The 21,493-nt window shown below is 41.3% G+C and overlaps 1 protein-coding gene across 14 annotated transcripts in view; it reads right to left on the bottom strand.

The window, feature by feature from the left end:
* LOC134737554 (E3 ubiquitin-protein ligase HERC2-like) overlaps positions 1 to 21,493 on the bottom strand; it is a 40,827-nt gene that overhangs the window by 1,362 nt on the left and 17,972 nt on the right. For 10 of the 14 annotated variants that reach the window (XM_063653257.1, XM_063653258.1, XM_063653263.1 and 7 more), the window contains 4 exons: positions 8,202 to 8,316; positions 1,716 to 1,844; positions 1,158 to 1,267; positions 474 to 645 (listed from right to left, as the gene is read on the bottom strand). In XM_063653257.1, coding sequence (XP_063509327.1) covers positions 474 to 645; positions 1,158 to 1,267; positions 1,716 to 1,844; positions 8,202 to 8,300 — 510 coding nt within the window. In that variant the 5' untranslated portion in view covers positions 8,301 to 8,316. Of the gene's footprint in view, positions 1 to 473; positions 646 to 1,157; positions 1,268 to 1,715; positions 1,845 to 1,989; positions 2,312 to 8,201; positions 8,317 to 20,274; positions 20,696 to 21,493 lie in introns of those variants that run through there. The other 4 variants (XM_063653267.1, XM_063653268.1, XM_063653256.1 and 1 more) reach the window with 4 other exon arrangements.

The raw sequence follows: 21,493 nt of genomic DNA, 5'->3' as shown, positions 1-21,493 counted from the left end.
CCAAAAAGATGCAAAATCCAACTTGTACTTGACCTGTAAAGACCAGCAGTCCTGGAGGTTTAGGCCCAGGGCCCCACACGCCTGCTCCTCCCCCAGCTCGGCATCCACACCTGTTAAGGGGGGAGCTGGTACTAAACAGAGTGACAGCTCAAGTGATATGCCCTTCACAGAGCCCAGTACATAGGAAGGACCAACAAAGCAGGCCGCTCTTTTCGTCATTCTTTTCTGGTATTGATTTAAAAGTGCGTGTTTCAAGCTTGGTTCTGTGCTGACAAGGAAGTCGGTGCTCACTGATCCGAGTCTTCTCCACAAACAAGTGACCTCCTATACCTGTCTAATCTGACTCGCTGCTGTTACCACCAAACACACACATGCCAGAGAAAAACACTGCCGCGGACACACACGCTGGTCTTGCGTGAAAAATAAGTAGACTCAAGTGCCACCTACACACAAAGTTCCATCATGACACTCACGTACATGTCGCCGTTGGAGTGAGGCATATCCTTCCTGCAAATGATGCTCTGGAACCTTTGCAGCAAGGGCAAAAGTGGGGCACTGGTGCCCTGGGCAGAACGCTCATTGTCAGTCTCCTGTGCCCCGCTGTCCCACAGCTGAAGCAACAACAGGATGGCAGACAACATTTGGCTAAAGGAGAAAACATATTTATTCCTTGTAAAAACAGATTAACTTCTTTTCTTCATGGTTGATCAAAAATAAAAGCAAACAGCTAGATAGAAGTGAAGCAATACTTGGGATATTAAAGGAAATGAAAGTAAAGCCGTGGTAATTAAATCACTGAATTGACACCGAGACTTTAGCATAAGACATTGCCTTCTGCTGATAGGAAAGACCAGTTAAGAAGCTCAAAGAGCACGTTTACATGGAACTTCTAGGATCTTAAATTCATGGAATAAAAATAATTAAATGAGAAAAACTGAAAGAAAAAAAAAAGAACAGTTCCCAGGCTAGAAAACTGAGCATAAAAGAGGAAGAGAAGAAAAGGTAAAGAGAGAGCGAGCTCTGGGACATGGTTCTCTGGTTACAGAGCACCACATCTGCTGCAGTCACACACGATTTAGTGAAATGCACACAACGCAACAGGTATTTGGACACAGAGGTGCTTCCCCAAAGCATTTCCAGTCTGCGGCAGCCCTCACCTCAACGTGCCTCTCTGCACAGCCAGCTCCAGCAGGATGGCCAGGGCCAAGTGCTGGTCCTGCAGGGGGATGCTTCTGGCCCTTTCGTGCCTGGTGTTCCATGAACATCCCTGAAATGAAAGCAGTGGATGCAGGAACAAAGCGACCTCCAGAAAGACAGTATGCTTACAATCACACTTAACATGTTTACTACACGCTCCCTCCCAAGGAAGGATATATTTTTAATATTTAGAATCAAGTTTCTGAGACTTGCTACTCAAATTTTTCAGAGATTTTTAAAGTATACAATTAACTTACAGAAATGTATTTTATTTAAAGTGTTCATTCAGATACTATATTACAGTAGATGACATACTCCAAGTGTGTGAAGCATGAAATAATTTATCTCATTATCCAAAACATAAGCAGAAGAATAGCTATCTTTTCCAGTTTCAATGATGCGTAAGACTATACCAGTATCAACCTCCTCCTACAGAATTAGAGAACCAATTTCTAAAACCACCTGAGGATCTGGAGGCAAAATGTCTATACTAATTTCTATCTCTGATCAAAGATTACCTGGTTGCTTACTCCATACCCAGCTCTCCAGAATTGACTTGGCCCTATATACAGGTGCAGGAGTTTCATCTTTTTTCTCTTTGTCATCCAGATCTTCTTTCTTTGTTCCACTTGATTCGACACTATCATCTGCAGAATTAAAATTTTTTTAATCTGTAATCGCTTTTCAGAATGCCATACCATTAGTCTCTGCAAATGTCCCTCCCCGAAAAGTTACAACACACATCATTAACTGAATGTTTGACAACTTAAAAATAAAATACATCAATCATACCTGTAACAGATCCAGTATAATTTTCATAAACAAACCAATATATCGGCCAGGAGTGGTGGCTTACGCCTGTGATCCCAGCACTCTAAGAGGCCGAGGTGGGTGGATCACGAGGTCAGAAGATGGAGACAATGTTGGTTAACACGATGAAACCCTGTCTCTACTAAAAGTACAAAAAAATGGCCAGGTATGATGGTGGACGCCTATAGTTCCAGCTACACGGGAGGCTGAGGCAGGACCATGGCGTGAACCTGGGAGGCAGAGCTTGCAGTGAGCTGAGATGGCACCACTGCACTCCAGCCTGGGAAACAGAGCAAGACTCCATCTGGAAAAAAAAAAAAAAAGAAACCAATATATCAAATTATTTAAAGTGTGTCTTCCAAAATGATATTTCATTAACTTCCTAGTAGATTTCACAACTGAGAAACTTAGTTTTTGATATTTACCTACTTCAATTTCACACCAATTGCTTTTATCCAGTGAGTCCCAGTGCTTGCGTACCCATGGGAAAATGGAGGGTGTAGAAAAGGAGTACAATTCAAAAATCTTTTAACTCTTTACAAGGCCCTACTCCACTGCCAACCGGGAAGCACTGCTATGCAGGGGCACTGTCACTGATAGCATAATTCAAGAGCACTGGGACAAAAAGGAAAAGCTGAGAAAAATGACTTTAGGCCACTGAATGTAAAGTTTCAGTCAAAAACAACTGTCATAAAACTCCTTACATAGTAAGCGAAGAGAAGAGAGAAATAACCTGAACCTTGAAGTCTAAACACCTTCCATCACAGAAGGCTGTGACTAAACATCTAAACAACATAATTAGAAAAATGTATCTCAGTCGGTGAAAAACATGATATCCCATCCAGATTACAAATAATGAGTATCTAAAAATCTCTAAGGAAACAGTTCCTCTGTTTACAACATTTCTGACACCAAATGTATGGAATTTTGCACCAAGCAATTCTCCAGTTCTCTGCGACACCCAGCTGTGTGTCCCACAGTGCAATTCAATTTTGAAACTAACTACCTAGAATTAGCACAGACCCCACACGTTAATAACAGCAGAGAAAAGGTGAATGCTGAAAAAAATATCCAAAGAACTAATGGCTGAAAACTTCCTAGGTTCGGCAAATGACATAAACCTAGGCAGATTGAAGAATCTGTGCAAAGCCCACACAAGATATCCTAAAGGAAGCCATGACGAGGCACATCATGATCAGCTGCTAAACACTAAGGACAAAACCTTTTGAAAAGTGCCACAGAAAGTAGATATAGAAGAATGTCTTCTGTGGCCTGAAATTAAGACCAAATATTATGTGCTGCCTTGAGATCGGTAAAATCAAGAAGGCCTCAATAGCCTAACCACAAGGTCTCCCTGGAGCTCTGCTCTCAGGTATAAGATCCCAAAGCCAAACAACCTCCTTATCATGGAGACCCGACCCCAGCCTGCTCATCCCTGCCGGCCCAGAGATATTCAAACAAGCCAATCACATCTTCCCATGGGAAGCAAGGTCACCTCACCCTCCTGTTACTACAAAATATGTCTCCCACAGCCCCTGGTGGTTCACTCTGTTCCCAAGTGCAGCCCCCATGTGGCATGCGGTGTCCCCCACCCCCAGGGCTGTGAGCATGTGTGACTAATAAACCGCTATTTCATCTGTGCAATGTCGGTGTCCTATGTTCAGCCATCCCATATCCCTAGGGCAGGAATCTTCTAGGGTTATAAACAGAACTTTAATCAACCTCTCCTTGGTTATTTTACTGGTTCCATGATACAGCTTTTTCTGTGCAAAAGATCTGAACAGGAACTTCACAGAGGATACAAGAGTGGCAAAAAAGAACATGATATTCAGCATCCTTAGCCATTACGGAAGTGCAATTAAAACCGCAATGAGATCCCACTAGACTTGTTAGAATGGCTCAATTGAAAAACACTGATAACATCAAGTGCTAACAAAGACACAGAGCAACAGAAACGTGACAGATTGCCAGTGGGAATGCAAGCTAAAACAGCGTCCAGTTTACCAAGGTAGACACCTCATGTCACAGAATACAGAGTAGAACCCAGCCAGGAACACAGCTCAGGTGAGAACACAGGTGCTGGCTCTAAATGCCACACTCTGCCCTATGTGTGTGTGTGTGTGTGTGTGTGTGTTGTGTGTGTGTGGTCACTAACCACAGCCCACTGGCCAAACCCAGCCCACAGCCTCTTTGTGTATGGTCTGAAAGCAGAGAAAGTATTTTACTTTTGTTGTTGTTTTGAGACAGAGTCTTGGCTCACCACAACCTCTGCCTCCCAGGTTCAAGCGATTCTCCCAGGTTCAAGTGATTCTCGTGCCTCAGCCTCCGAGGAGCTGGGATTACAGGCGTGCATCACCATGCCCGGCTAATTTTTTGTTTTTAGTAGAGATGGGGTTTCACCATGTTGGCCAGGCTGGTCTCGAACTCCTGACCTCAGGTGATCCACCTGCCTCGGCCTCTAAAAGTGCTGGGATTACAGGTGTGAGCCACCATGCCCGGCCACCGTATTTTATATTTTTTAATAATTGAAAAACAATCAAAAGGAAAACAGTGTTTTGTGACTTGCAAACATTCTGAGGACTTCATCTTTTGTGTCCATAAATAAACTTTACAGAATGAACGTCCCCTGCCCGCTGACGCAGTATTGTCTGTGGCTACTTTGGCACTACAGCTGCAAGGTCCCATGGCTATGACAGAGACCATAGGGTCCATTGAGGCCTTAAAATATTTACTATCTGGCCCTTTAGAGAAAGTAGGCCACCCCTACCCTACATCTGGCTATAAATTTTACACATTTGACAAATTCTGAGACCCTGTCTCAGAAAATAAGATAAAATATTCATAGTCTTAATAATGGAAAACAAAAACATTTATTGAATGTCAAAACATCTCCCTAACACCCCGAATCAGTTGGGATCTACATAAAGAACAATTACGCTCTGCTTTCTAACCATGATTTTTAAAAGAACAAACGACAAAAAAATTCATGAAATGTGAGCCATCCATGGTGGCTCATGCCTGTAATCCCAGCGCTTTGGGAGGCCAAGGTGGGCAGATCATGAGGTCAGGAGTTCAAGACCAGCCTGACCAAGATGGTGAAACTCTGTCTTTATTAAAAATACAACAATTAGCTGGGCATGGTGGAGGGTGCCTATAATCCTAGCTACTCAGGAGGCTGAGGCAGAGAACTGCTTGAACCCAGGAGGCAGTGGTTGCAGTGAGCCAAAATCATGCCACTGCACTCCAGCCTGAGCGACAGAGCAAGACTCCCTCTGAAGAGGAAAAAACAAAAAAATTCATCAAATATAATGAATAAAACATATACTTTGGATTTTGCCATGTACTTAGCTTTTTTTCTTAGAGCACCTTTTAGAACTATTGTTTCACAGAAAACACTTTGGGAAATGTTTTAATTTATAAACAAATACTGGAGGGCTAGGAAGAAGAGGTTAAAACTTTTAAAAATATACAGAATGAATTACTGATACAATAAAAAAAAAAAAAAGGTTGCTGATTCCTGTCTTGGAAGACACTGTCATATGGACACTCTTAGCCTCAGCATCCACAGGTCCAGAAAGGGAAAATTTCAAGTCAGAGAGAATTCTCTATATATATACCATTTATTTGGAACATTCAGCCCTCAAGATCCCAACATCATGACCTCAGTTTCAACACAACTGTCCTTAGTCCTCATGTCACTGCTTTTGGTGCTGCTTGTTATCAAGGCAGTGGAAGCCAGTGATGCAACTGCTCTCTCGTTAAAAGGTGTGGTTCTCAGTATTACAGGCATTTGTACTTGCTTGCGGGTATACGCACAAAAGAAAAAACTGAACAGATGTGACTTTGAAGGGCCTAATGAATGAAACCTCACTCCGAAAACCTTTGTGCTACTGAAACTAAATGTAAGCTTTGGTGTCTGAAAGTTTCCAAGAATTAGTAAGTAGGAGAGTTTTACTTTCTGAGTTGTTTCCATGAAATGGGAACAAATTGGTACATAAACGGATTTTGCCCAGAATCCTAGGAAATCACCACTGTTCAGTTGTAATCACCGCCTCCTAAATCACTGAGTCTGTTCTCTGTATTTTATTAGACTTTTGTCATCTCCCAAGTTAATACTGTATTTAGATATCCAATAGTCAGCCAAAAAGGGAAACATTTATCTCTGGGAAGAAAAAGAATCATTTAGAAAAATGTATTCAGTGTATCTAACACTGAAATGGAGAAAAGACTTAATGTTAAAGGGAAAAAAAAACACTACAGACATTGACATAGAAAAGAGATTTAATGTTAAAAAAAAAACTTTATATTAACTGAGTAACACCTCCTGATGAGAAGTGCTATATTAAATATAAACCCAATATGTTGTTTAAAAAAAAAAAGATGAAAATCAAAAGCACTACGCAGAGTGAAAGAAGCCAGACACAGAAGAACCTGACTACATGATTCCATTTATGGAGTTCTAGAACAGGCACAATTTGTCAATGCTGGAGAAACATCAGGCCAGCTATTGCCTCTGGGAAGAAGGGGCAGGACACCAGAGAACTTTCTGAGCAAGAGTCATGATAAAGATGTGGGTTACACAGGTTACATTTGTCAAAACTTGTGAAATGGTAAACTCAAAATAGATGCGTTTCATTATATATAAATTTTACCTGAAAGTCAAAAACAAAGTTGAACTAGAATCAATTACATACATGAGTGTCTAAGGAGCTAGGTGAGACAAACAGTAGATGGACAGACAGCAGGATGTGGAGCCAAATACAGTGGCAGAACATGGAGGTGGGTCTGCAGCCACTCACTGTACACGTCAGTTATTGTGTGTGTGTGTATGAATGTTTTCAAACAAATATAAAAAATAAATTAAAAAAAAACACGGGTAACTCTGCTTGACACTGAAACTGAAAAGGGAGACTAATACTTTTTCCCATGGTTTGTTTTGTGTTTTTTGTTTTTGTTTTTTTGAGATGGAGTGTCACTCTGTCGCCCAGCCTGGAGTGCAGTAGCACAATCTCTGCTCACTGCAACCTCCACCTCCTGGCTTCAAGCAATTCTCCTGCCTTGCCCTCCCAAGTAGCTGGGATTACAGGCGCCCACCACTATGCCTGGCTAATTTTTGTATTTTGTAGTAGAGATGGGGTTTCACCATGTTGGCCAGGCTTGTCTCAAACTCCCAACCTCAAATGATCTGCCCACCTCAGCCTTCCCAAAGTGCTAGAATTACAGGCATGATCCACTGCACCTGGTCCCCATGTATTTTCAAGTGGACACCATTCCAATTCATTCCACAAAAGAAGAAGAAATACTTGCTGGGTGCGGTGGATCATGCCTGTAATCCCAGCACTTTGGGAGGCTGAGGCGGGTGGATCACGAGGTCAGGAGATCGAGACCATCCTGGCTAATACAGTGAAACCCCATCTCTACTAAAATACACAAAAAATTAGCCGGGCGTGGTGGCGGGCGCCTGTAGTTCCAGCTACTCAGGAGGCTGAGGCAGGAGAATGGCGTGAACCTGGGAGGCGGAACTTGAAGTGAGCCGAAATCGTGCCACTGCACTCCAGCCTGGGTGACAGAGCAAGACTCCATCTCAAAAAAAAAAAAAAAAGAAGAAGAAATACTTTCTTCAGTCTAACGCTCTCCCAACTGAGCTATTTCAACTTAGAATAAATACTTTCTAAACTGGTAGCTTTATCCACATTGATGACTCTCAAGTAGGGGGACCAACAAACTTCAACAATGGTTCTCAACCAAGGATCTTTTCAGATTCAACAAGTTTAGGGTGTATACAAGCACCCATTTCTTTTAAACCTCAAAGGGGACTCTGAAACACAGCCACTGTTATGAACAACCTAATGATAGTATTATTGAGCATTCAAAATTACAATGCTAAATAACATCGTTCAATGGCATTTCCTTGCAGGCCAAAGGCTTCCAAAAAGTGTTTAATACACTCCCAAAGAACACCACAAATGCAGCAAGATGGTTTTGCAATAAAAATGCCTTCAAATCACATAAAACAATAAAATCCAGGCAGCTTGTATTAACTACCATTTTAGACAACAATCTCCAAAGTAAAAAGCAAAACTTCAAAGAGTTAAGCTCAAAGCTCTTGTTCCTATAGCACATTACAAAATTTCTATAAAATGCATTTTATAACGGTCTTTACAAAATAAAAAACACTAGTTAAAGTCCCTTACCTTTTCTAGGAGGGAGCTCTCCATTCTGGGTTGATTCGGTTCCAGTGTATACAATTTCTCCATCTTTAACCATTTCATTCCACAGACCACACAGCCCATTTCTTGAGAATACAAGCTGGAAATGATAAACGAGATAAGCTTACAGAGTGCTCACACTCACATTGCAATTTTTAAAGAATGATATGGAAAAAAAATCTCAATCCCCCTTATGTATTCAATCATTCGGTAATAAAATCAATGATTTACTGAATTAGTGACTTAATCATTTTACATTTCATGGAAGTCATTCAAGAAATATAAATGAAAAGGTGCATAATAGTGTAAATACTATGCTACCTCTTATGTAACATACAAGAAAAAAGACACATGGTCGGGCGAGGTGGCTTATGCTTGTAGTCCCAGCACTTTGGGAGGCTGAACAGGGCACATCACCTGGGATCAGGAATTTGAGACCAGCCTGGCCAACATGGTGAAACCCCGTCCCAACTAAAAATATAAAAAAATTAGCTAGGCGTGGTGGCGGGTGCCTGTAATCCCAGCTACTCAGGAAGTTGAGGCAAGAGAATCGCTTGAACCCAGGAGGCATAGGTTGCAGTGAGCTGAGATCGCGCCACTGCACTCAGCCTGAGTGACAAGAGCGAGACTCGGTCTCAAAAAAAAAAAAGAAAAAAGAAAAAAAAGACAGACACACAAACACACACAGGTGCATGTGCTCTGAAAAGATAAACCAAAAGCAAGTACCAATGACTACCTTTGGGGAAATGGGGAGGGGACATGGACAAAGGCAGCAGGACCAGAAAAAGCAACAACATTGTGAGTATACTTTATAAGTCTTTACTTCTGAAACATACATGACTTTCATCCTCAAAAATTAAAATTAAATCATAAAAAAGCAAAACCTACAACTGGCAACAAGCAAATTAACCCATGCATATACAAAGAAAAGTAGGTCAAGGGACTTTTGAACTATATATCATTAATAGAATATACTATAATGAAAAATAAAATCTTTTATTTATTGGTATTGATAATATTGTCACAATTTTAGAACTACTTCATGTTGCACAATAAAGCAATGTAAATACAACAAAACATGTTTATGATAAAGTATTAAATGTTATTAGAAATTAAGACTTTAGGCTGGCCATGGTGGCTCACACCCGTAATCCCAGCATTTGGGAGGCCAAGGCAGGTAAATTACTTGAGGTCAGGAGTTCATGACCAGCCAGGCCAACACGGTGAAACCCCATCTCTACTAAAAGTATAAAAAATTAGCCAGGTGTGCTGGTGCGTGCCTGTAATCCCAGTCACTCAGGAGGCGGAAGCAGAAGACTAGCATGAACCCAGGAGGCAGAGGTTTCAGTGAGCCGAGATTATGTCACTGCACTCCAGCCTGGGTAAACAGAGTGAGACTCCATCTCAAAAAAAAAAAATTAAGGTTTCCAGTGGAAAAGAGGAAAAAAATCATAGAAATTTTGAAAAACAAGTTAAATTGGAAAGCTATGAACTTTATTTTTGAATATATTTGCTTACTCTGTTTTTGAAAGGACTAGAATCAAAGGCAATCGGACAGCACGCACCCAGATTTTGGTTTCTCAGAACCATTTCCCAATAAAAGATGCTAGGGCTCTTGGGAAAATAAATAGATTCAAGGGCTAGGGCAGACAAAGATGAGCCTGGAATATCTTGTTTCCTCAAAGAAAAAGCTGTTAATGTCCAGGTGCGGTTGCTCATGCCTATAATCCTAGCACTTTGGGAGGCTGAGGTGGGCAGATCACTTGAGGTCAGGAGTTCGAGACCAACCTAGCCAACATGGTGAAACCCTGCCTCTTCTAAAAATACAAAAAGTAGTTGGGCATGGTGGCAGGTGCCCATAATCCCAGCTACTCAGGAGGCTGAGGCAGGAGAAGAGCCTGAACCCAGGAGGTGGAGGTTGCAGTGAGCCGAGTCTATGCCACTGCACTCCAGCCTGGGTGACAGAGCAAGACTTTATCTCAAAAAAAAAAAAAAAAAAAGCAGCTGCTCAAAGACTGATAGGGACTCCTGGCTAAATTTATAATAATTATAATATCTGTGAGCATCAAAATCAAAAACGCCTTTGCTTGCTAACATCTGTGAGTCAGAAAAGGCTTCCCACAACAGGAAAAGGGAGCATTTCAGACACTGGGGGAAGGCATCCATTCTGAAAACTGCGTATGTGACAGAAGCTCCCTTGTCTGGCAAAAAAAAAAAAAAGCCATTTTTAATCAAAAGAGGCACAGATGTTTGCCCATCTTTTTTTTTTTTTTTTAACTTCTGTGGATACACACTAGTTGTATGTATATATACAAATGGGTTACATGAGCTATTTTCACACAGGCATACTATGGGTAATAATCACATCACCGTAAATGGAGTACTCAATACCTAAAGCATTTATCCGTTGCATTACAAATAATCCAATTATACTGTTATTTTTAAATGGACAATAAATTGACTGTAGTCACCGTGTAATGCTGTCAAGTACTAGATTTTATATATTCTATCTAACTCTTTTTTTTTTTTTTTTTGAGACGGATCTCGTTCTGGCACTAGGCTGGAGTGCAGTGGCACGATCTTGGCTCACTGCAACCTTTGCCTTCCGGGTTCAAGGGATTCTCCTGCCTCAGCCTCCCGAGTAGCTGGGACTACAGGCTCACACCACCACACCCAGCTAATTTTTGTATTTTTGGTAGAGATGGGGTTCACCATGTTGGCCAGGATGGTCTGGGTCTCCTGACCTCATGATCCACCTGCCTCGGCCTCCCAAAGAGCTGGGATCACAGGTGTAAACCACTGTGCCCAGCCCTATCTAACTCCATTTTTATACCCATTAACCATCTGCACTTCACCCCCACTTTATCCTTCCCAGTCTCTGATAACCATCATTCTACTCTATCTCCATGAGTTCAATTACTTTCATTTGCTTAGCTCCTACAAATAAGTGAGAACATGCAAAGTTTGTTTTTCTGGGTCTGGCTCATGACATTCTGTTCCTGACTTAGCATAATGACCTCCAGTTCTATCCATGTTGTTGCAAACGACAGTATCCCATTCTTTTTTATGGCTAAATAGTACTCCATTGAGTATATATGCCACATTTTCTTCATCCATTCATCTGCTGGGAACACTTAGGTTGCTTCCAAATGTTGGCTATTGAGAATAGCGCTGCAGTAAACATGAGAGTGTACATATTTCTTCAACATACTGATATTCTTTCCTCTGGGTATATACCTACCAGCAGTGGGATTGCTGAATCATATGATAGTCCTATTTTTAGTTTTTTGAGGAACCTCCAAGCTAATCTCCATAATGGCTGTGCTAATTTACATTCCCACCAACTGTGCACAAGGGTTCCCTTTTCTCTATATTCTTGCCAGCATTTGTTCTTGTCTTTTGGATATAAGTCATTTTAATTAGGGAGAGACAATATCTCGTTGTAGTTTTGATTTGCATTTCTCTAACGATCAACCATGTTCAGCACCTGTTCATATTGCCTGTTTGTCATTTGTATATCTTCTTTTGAGAAATGTCTGTTCAAATATTTTGCCCATTTTCATTGGATTATTAGATTTTTTTTCCTACAGACTTGCTTGAGCTAATTATATATTCTGGTTATTAATCCCTTGTCAGATGGATAGTTTGCAAACATTTTCTCCCATTCTGTGGGTTGTCTCTTCATTTTGTTGATTGTTTCCTTTGCTGTGCAGCTTTTTAACTCGATGTGATCCCACTTGTCCATTTTAGCTCTGGTTGCCTGTGTTTACGAAGTATTGCTCAAGAAATCATTACCCAGTGCAATGTCCTGGAGAGCCTCCCCAATGTTTTCTTTTAGCACTTTCATAGTCTGAAGTCTTAGGTTTAAGTCTTTACTCCATTTTGATGTGATTTCTGTATATGGTGAGAGATAGCGGTCCAGTTTCATTTTTCTGCATATGGGTGTCCCATTTTCCCAGCACCCTTTATCAATGAGGCTATCCTTTCCCTCATATATCCTCCGGGCACCTCTGTCAAAGGTGAGTTCACTGTAGATGTATGGATCTGTCTCTGGGTTCTCTATTCTGTTCCATTGGTCTACGTGTCTGTTTTTATACCAGTACCATGCTGTTTTGGTATACCTTTCTAGCAAACTTTGCACTTGATCTAAGCCAAAAAAGACTAGGAAGTGATTGTAGTATAACTTTAAGTCAGGTAATGCAATTTCTCCAGTTTTGTTTTTTGCTCAGGATGGCTTTGGCTATTCTGTCTCTTTTGTGATTCCATGTAAATTTCAGGATTTTTTTTTCTATTTCTGTGAAGAATGTCATTGGTATTTTGAAAGGGATTACATTGAACGTGTAGATTGCTTTGGGTAGTACAGACATTTTAACAATATTGATTCTTCCAATCCATGAACACGGAGTATCTTTTCCTTTTTTGTGTGTCTCCTTCAATTTTCTGCATCAATGTTTTACAGTTTTCGTGGTAGAGATCTTTTCACTTCTTGGGTTAGGATTATTCCTACGTATTTTCCTTTATTTGTACCTATTATAAATGGAATGATTTTTCTTGATTTATTTTTCATATTGTTCACTGTCGACATATAGAAATGCTACTGATTTGGCCAGGCAGAGTGGCTCATACCTGTAATCCCAGCACTTTGGGAGGCCGAGGCAGGCAGATCACCTGAGGTCAGGAGTTCAAGAGCAGCCTGGCCAATGTGGTGAAACCGTCTCTACTAAAAATACAAAAATTAGCCAGGCCTGATGGCAGGCGCCTGTAATCCCAGCTACTCAGGCGGCTAAGGCAGGAGGATCGCTTGAACCCAAGAGGCAGAGGTTGCAGTGAGCCGAGACTGCGCCATTGCTTTCCAGCCTGGGCCACAGAGTGAGACTCCATCTCAAAAAAAAAAAAAAAGAGAGAGAGAGAAATGCTACTGATTTTAGTATGTTAATTTAGTATCCTGCAATTTTACTGAATTTATCAGTTCTAATCATTTTTTAGTGGAGTTTTTAGGTTTTTCCAATTATAACAATCATCTGCAAACAAGAATAACTTGGCTTGTTCATTTCCAATTTGGATGCCCTTTATTTCTTCTTTTTTTTTTTTTTTTTTTTTTTTTTTCTGAGATGGAGTCTTGCTCTGTAGCCCAGTCTGGAATATAGCGGCACAATCTCAGCTCACTGCAATCTCCACCTCCGGGGTTCAAGTGATTTCCCTGCCTCAGCCTCCCAAGTAGCTGGGACAACAGACACCCGCCACCACGCCTAGCTAATTTTTATATTTTTAGTAGAGATAGCATATCACCATGTTGGCCAGTCTGGTCTCAAACTCCTGACCTCAAGTGATTCACTCACCTCAGCCTCCCAAAGGGCTGGGATTACAGGTGTGAGCCACTGCACCCGGCCTTTCTGTCTCTTATCTGACTCCTCTAGCAAGGGCTTCCAGTATTATACTGAATAATAGTGGTGACAGTGGGCATCCTTGTCTTGTTATGGATCTTAGAGGAAAGGCTTTCAGTTTTTCACCTTTCAGTATGATACTAGCTGTGCGTCAGTTGTATATGACTTTTATTGCGTTGAGGTGTGTTCCTTCTATAACCAGTTTTTTTCGAGTTTTTATCATGAAAGGATGTTGAATTTTATCAAATGCCTTTTCAGCATGAATTTAAATGATCATATGGTTTTTTATCCTTCATTCTACTGATATGATGTATCAAACTGATTGATTTGGATATGGTGAAACATCCTGGCATCCCTGGGATAAACCCCACTTTGGTCATGATGAATGATCTTTTAATGTGTTGTTGAATTCGGTTTGCAGGTATTTTCTTGGGTATTTCTGCATGAATGTTCATCTGGGATACTGGCCTGTTTTCTTTTTTTTGATTATGTTTTTGTCTGGTTTTGATATCAGGGTAATACTGGCCTTTTAGAATACGTTTGGAAGTATTCCCTCCTCCTCTATTTTTCAGAATAGTTTCACTAGGATTGGTAATAGTTCTTCTTTCAATGTTTGGTAAAATTCAGCAGTGAAGTTATTGGGTCCCGGGCTTTTCTTTGATGGAAGACTTTATTATTACAGTTTCAATCTCACTACCTGTTACTGTTACGTTCAGGTTCTGGATTTCTTCATGGTTCAAACTTGGAAGGCTGGATGTGCCTGTGAAATTATCCATTTCTTTTTTTCTTTTTTTTTTTTTTTTAGACACAGTCTCACTCTGTCACCCAGGCTGGAGTGCAGTAACATGATCTCAGCTCACTGCAAACTCCATCTCTCAGGCTCAAGTGATTCTCGTGCCTCAGCCTTCCAAGTGGCTGGAATTACAGGCATGCAACACCATGCCTGGTTAATTTTTGTATTTTTAGTAGAGATGGAGTTTCACCATGTTGGCCAGACTGGTCTCGAACTCCTGACCTCAAGTGATCCACCCGCCGCAGCCTCCCAAAGTGCTGTGATTACAGGCATGAGCCACCGCGCCCAGCCTGCAAACTTATGCATTTCTTCCAGGTTTTCCAAGTTATTGACATATAGCTGTTCACAGCCTCTAATGACCCTTTGAATTTCTGCAATATCAGTTGTAATACCTACTTTTTCACCTCTGATTTATTTGGGTCTTCTTTTTCTCTTAGCCTGCCTGAAGGCTTGTCAATTTCATTTATCTTTTAGAAAAACCAACTTTTCATTTCACTGATCTTTTGTATTATTTTCTTCATTTCAACTCCATTTTATTTCTGCTCTGATCTTTATTATTTCTGTCCTTCTAATTATGGGTTTGGTTAGCTCCTTCTTTTCTAGTTCTTTAAGATGTATCATTAGGTTATTTATTTGAAGTTTTTCTACTTTTTTCATTTTCCTCTTAGTACTGCTTTCACTATATCCTACAGGTTTCGTATGCTGTATTGCCATTGCCATTTGTTTCAAGAAATTGTTTAATTTCATTCTTAATTTCTTCACTGACCTGTTGGTCATTCAGGAGCATATTGTTTAATTCCCATGTGTTGGTGGAGTTTCCAAAATTCCTTGCTATTGATTTTTAGTTATAGTCCATTGTGATCAGAGAAGATACTTAACATAATTTTTTTAACTTATATATGGCAAAAGACAGGAATCTACCTTCATTCTTCTGCATATGAATATCAAGTTTTCCCAGCACCATTTATTGAAGAGTCTGTCTTTTCCCCAGTGTATGTTCTTGGTACCTTTGTTAAAAATGAGTTCACCGTAGGTGTGCGGATTTGTTTCTGGATTCTCTATTCTGTTCCGTTGGTCTATGTGTTTGTTTTTATGCTAGTACTATGCTGTTTTGGTTACTATAGCTCTGTAGTATAATTTGAATTAAGGTAATCTGATTCCTCCAGTTTGTTTCTTTTTAATTATGAGAGCTTCGGCTATTATGGGTCTTTTGTGGTTCAACATGAATTTTAGGATTTTTTTTTTTCTGTTTCTGTGAAGAATGTCATTGGTATTTCACTAGGGATTGCACTGAATTGGTAGATTGCTTTGGGTAGTATGGACATTTTAACAATATTGGTTCTTCCAATCCATGAAGATGAAACATTTTTCCATTTTTTGTGTCCTCTTTAATGTCTTTCATCAGCGTTTTAGAGTTTTCATTACAGAGATCTTTGTAATGATCTTCTTTGGTTACTTCCTAGGCATTTAATTTCATGTGTGGCTACCGTAAATGGGATTACTTTTCTAATTTCTTTTTCATATTGTTTACTGTTGGCAGATAGAAATGCTACTGATTTTTTATGTTGATTTTGTATACTGCAACTGTACTGAATTTATCAGATCTAATCATTTTCTTCTGGAGTCTTTAGGTTTTTCCAAATAATAAGATCATATCATCTGCAAACAAGGATAATTTGACTTCTTCCTTTCCAATGTGAAGGCCTTTTATTTCTTTCTCTTGTCTGACTGCTCTAGCAAGAACTTCCAGTACTATGTTGAATAACGGTGGCCACACTGAGCATCCTTGTCATGTTCCAGATCTTAGAGGAAAGGCTTTCAGTTTTTCACCATTCAGTATGATACTAGCTGTGCGTCTGTCATATATGGCTTTTATTATGTTGAGATATGTTTCTTCCATAACCAGTTTTAAGAGGTTTTATCATGAAAGGATGCTGAATTTTATCAAATGCCTTTTCAGCATCAATTGAAATAATCACATGGTTTTTATCCTTCTGTTGACACGATGTATCACACCGATTAATTTGCATATGCTGAACCATCCTTGTACCCCAGGGATAAACCCCACTTGGTCACGATAAATGATCTTTCTAATGTATTGCTGAATTTGGTTTGCTAGTATTTTGTTGAGGATATTTACATCAATATTCATCAGAGACACTGGCCTGTAGTATTCTTTCTTTGATGTGTCTTTGTCTGCTTTTAGTATCAAGGTTTGAATTTTTAATGACTTATTTTGTGGCCTAACATATGGTCTAACCTTGAGGATGATCCATGTGCTAAAGAGAACAATGTACATTCTGCAGCCATCAGATGAAACGTTCTAGAAATATCTATTAAATCCATTTGGTCTACAGTGCAGATTAAGTTTGATGTTTCTTTGTTAATTTTGTCTGGATGATCTGTCCAATGCTGAAAGTGGAGTGTTGAAGCCTCCGTCTATTAATGTATTAAGGCCTATGTCTCTCTTTAGCTGTAATATTTGTTTTATGTATCTGGGTGATCTAGTGTTGAGTGCATATACACATATATTTATAATAGTTACAGCCTCTTGCTGAATTGGCCCCTTTATCATTACATAATGACTTTTTTGGTCTCCTTTTATAGTTTTGGTCTTGAAATCTATTTGGTCTGATATAACCACTATGCTTTTCTTTGATTTCCATTTGCCTCTCCCTTTTTCCATCCCCCTGCACCGTCCTGAAGAGGTGGTCTCCAATTTGAAGAAGCATGCAGCCAATGAACTGCCTGTAGGGAGGGGCAGCCTCCAAGGGCCCAGGGTTTCAGTCCCACAACCACAATGGATCCAATTCTACCAACGAGGACCTGAGCTCCAGGTGATAGTGTGCCCTAGCCAACATCTTGACTACAGTCTGTGAAACCTGAAGTAGAGGACAGAACTAAGCTATGGCCAGACTCCTGACCCACAGAAACTGTGAGAGTGTAAATGCTTGTTGTTACAAGCTGCCAAATTTGTGGTTGGTAACTTGTTCTGTAGCGACAGCAAGCAAGCCAGCATCCTTCAGTTTTTGTAGAAGGAACAGCTTTCTCTCAGCACTCTTATTTTTTCTGTTCACATCACTAACAGGATAACTGCCATAAACATACTTGAAACCAAAACATATGACTTTTGGTAAAAATATCAGCTGGTGGGGGAGAGGTAAACTCCTTCCTAAAAAGTGAGCCCTGGCCAGGTATAGTGACTCACATCTCTAATCCCAGCACCTTGGAAGACTGAGGCAAGAGAATCACTTGTGCCCAGGAGTTCAAAACCAATCTAGGCAACATAGCAAGACCCTGTCTCTACAAAAAAATTGTAAAATTAGCCAGAAGGCTGGGCATGGTGGCTCACACCTGTAATCCCAGCACTTGGGAGGCCAAGGCAGGTGAACTGTTTGAGCTCAGGAGTACAAGACCAGCCCTGGCAACATGGCAAAACCCCATCTCTACCAAAAATACAAAAAATTAGCCAGGGGTGGTGGCGCACGTGTACTCCCAGCTACTTGGAAGGCTGAGGTGGGAGAATTGCTTGAGATCAGGAGGTAGAGGCTGCAATGAGTTGAGATCACTCCACTGTACTCCAGCCTGGGCAATAGAGCAAGACCCTATCAAAAAAATTTTTTAATTTAAATTTAAAAAATTAAAATAATATAAAAAATAAAATTAAAAAGGAAGCCGAAAGCATTCAGGGCCCCTGAAGTTTAACCAGTGAATGGAAAGGTTTGACTCTTCTACTCATTCAGAGGAGGGCAGTGAATACGTGCACTGGGGTTCAGTCCAAACCCTACCACAGTGCACATGATAAGAGGCTAACAGTGGCCAGAACTCACAGCCCCATGTGGGCCGTGCTGCAGGAGTTACAGACTATCTTTAGGCACTCAAGGGAATATGACACTTGATCTGCGTCTTAAAGTGTTTCAGAAAACAGAAACAGAGAAGATGAATTAAGAAGCTATTACTGGCTGGGCGCGGTGGCTGACACCTGTAATCCCAGCACTTTGGGAGTCCGAAGCGGACGGATCATGAGGTCAGGAGATCAAGACCATCCTAGCTAACACGACAAAACCCCATCTCTACTAAAAATACAAAAAATTAGCTGAGTGTGGTGGCATGCGCCTATAGTCCCAGCTACGTGGGAGGCTGAGGCAAGGGAATTGCTTGAACTTGGGAGGCGGACATTGCAGTGAGCAGAGATCCCACCACTGCACTCCAGCCTGGGTGACACAGTGAGACAGCATCTCAAACAAAACAAAACAAAAAAGGCTATTACCAAGGGTCCAAAAAAGAAAGGATGAGAGTCGAAGTCAAGACAGGGAGGTACAGTCTTTAAGATTATTTCAGGCAGGGCACGGTGGCTCACATCTGTAATCCCAGCACTTTGGGAGGCCAAGGTGGGCAGACTGCTTGAGCCCCAGAGTTCGAGACCAGCCGGAGCAACATGGTGAAACCCAGTCTCTACAAAAAATACAAAAATTAACCAGGCGTGGTGGTATGCACCTGTAGTCTCACTACTCAGGGGACTGAGGTGGGAGGATCACCTGAGCCTGGGGAGGTTAAGGCTGCAGTGAGCCGTGACGGTGCCACTGCATTCCAGCCTGGGCAACAGAGTGAGACCCTGACTTAAAAAGAAACTATTTCAAATCACATCAGTTAAATCAAATGTGAAAGGGAAAATAAGGGAGGGAACAGAAGAGGAATGAGAATTAGTTCTGTTTTAACCACTAAGATTTGCACTAACTACTGAACATAAACATGGAGCTCCTCCCCACTCCACCAACCCTCAGTAAATATAGATCCAGATCTTAGCAGAGTGTTCAGGGCTAGAGACTCAAATCTGGGAGTAGTCAACAAATGGACTGTAGGTGATGTCCTGGAGAAGATGCCAACACCCAAGCAGAGAGGGGAGACCCCTGCCCAGCCCTGAAAGCACTCTGAGATCGCCCCAGACTGGCTGGGATCCACACACCAGTGTTCTGCGGTACAGCCTAGATTGAGAAACATTGGTGTTACCGAGGTACCATTTAAAAAAAAAAAGCCAAAAGATGAAACATTTAAAGACTAAGCCAAGGAGGAAGCCCAGTTTACATGGAAACAAGAATAATTACCACCACCTTTCAATTATTACCTGGGAAGGAAGAGGATAGGCCAGACCTTGTCCTTCTGAGTGACAAGGAATTCTTTTTTGGAAGGTGGAGACTGGACTCCTGGAGGGACAAGCACTATGGAAGCCTCCTAGGAACTGATGACCAAAATAAATGGTAAGCACCATTCAAAAAACAATTTGGGCACCTTAAAGGTGGAACATTACTAAGGCAATAAAGCAAGCCTCACTGGAGGAAGTCTCCAGAGAGTTAGACTGTGAACAAGCAAAAGTGAAGCCCAGGAGAAGAGCTCTCCAGATGACACACAGTACAGGATCCTGACTGAGGAAGCAGCAGCCTGGGAACAACTGGAAGACAGCCATGGCACTGATAAGAACAGGGACTACAGGCAGGGCGTGGTGGCTCACGCCGTAATCCCAGAGATTTGGGAGGCCAAGGCAGAAGAACTGCTTGAGTCCAAGAGTTCAAGAGCAGCCTGGGCAACATGGTAAGACCGTGTCTCTACAGAAATATAAAAATTAGCCAAGTACATGGCACACGCCTATAATCCCAGCTACTGGGGAGTCTACAGCAGAAGGGTCACCTGCACCCAGGTGTTTGACTCTGATCACACCACAGCACTCCAACCTGGGTGACAGAGACCCTATTCATTAAAAAAAAAAAAAAAAAAGAAAGAAAGAAAGAAAAAGAAAAAAAAGAATGAGACTTTCCATTTGTAAAGTGAGAGTATTTATTTCTACAACTGTCTCCAATTAGCTTTTTATTAGTAGCTGACTTACCTAAACGTGCCCAGTAGGTTTTCAACTTTTGACTTTTTTGGTTCAGATCCCAGATGCTTCTAATTAGGTTATTTGGGCTGAGAACTCTTTTCCAATTTTTTCCAATCTCACATTCCTATCTCACACCTCTGAAATGACATGCCAAGTAAAGGCACTTTCATCATCAAAAGACCCCAGCAAAAGAGGCAGTAACAGGCTCACTTTTTGTAAGTTAGTAAACTGAAGCTCAGAGGTTCAATGACTTGACCAAAGGCCACACAACACTGAGGCTGTGAGAGGTGGGATTTGGGAAGAGGCCCAACTCCAAGGCTTATTCGCTTCCTACCAACACCATAACACGCACCCACACCTGCAGCACGGCAGCCAGGGCAAGCCTTCACGCTCCCATACGTAGGCCACCAATACTTTAATACCAATCAGGACTAGGCAAGCAAACCGTTAAGGCATTTTTTTTTTTTTTTTTTTTGAGACGGAGTCTCGCTCTGTCGCCCAGGCTGGAGTGCAGTGGTGCCATCTTGGCTCACTGCAAGCTCCACCTCCTGGGTTCATGCCATTCTCCTGCCTCAGCCTCCCAAGTAGCTGGGACTACAGGCACCCGCCACCAGGCCTGGCTAATTTTTTGTGTATTTTTAGTAGAGTTGGGGTTTCACCGTGTTAGCCAGGATGGTCTTGATCTCTTGATCTCGTGATCTGCCCGCCTTGGCCTCCCAAAGTGCTGGGATTACAGGCGTAAGCCACTGCATCCGGCCCGTTAAGGCATTTATTAAAGTGCCTTCAGAACAATAGAGTCAGGCAGTAAAATCCAAAACTGAATAATATAACAAATGAATATCTGATTAATGTATAGGTTAGAAAATGTTTCTTTTTCATGTCCTTACAATTTGACAGAAAAGTAATAGCTTCAAATATTTGCAGATGAGTAGAGGTATATGGCTTTTTTTCTGAAATCTACAGAAAAATACTAAACACCTACTGAACACAGGACAACATATGAAAAAATGTTAAGAACAGATTCCTGGAACAATTAGAAAGGTCAGACAGGAACATTAAGTACGTCGATTTGAAGACATCTGAGAAGCAGCAAGGGAGTGACGTCTTCCTATAGCCTAAGACCCACGAGAGGAAGAAAGAGGCCCAGACAACCTAAGCAAGCAGGGATGAGACTGAGAAGCAAAACAGAGCTTCTGAGAGACTCCCAGGGCCCTCATACAAGAGAAAG

The sequence above is a fragment of the Pongo pygmaeus genome, chromosome 16, assembly GCF_028885625.2.
Source record: "Pongo pygmaeus isolate AG05252 chromosome 16, NHGRI_mPonPyg2-v2.0_pri, whole genome shotgun sequence".
NCBI classification, from domain to species: domain Eukaryota; kingdom Metazoa; phylum Chordata; class Mammalia; order Primates; family Hominidae; genus Pongo; species Pongo pygmaeus.
Note: the sequence above shows the minus strand (reverse complement) of the source record. Positions and strands in the feature narration are given on the sequence as shown.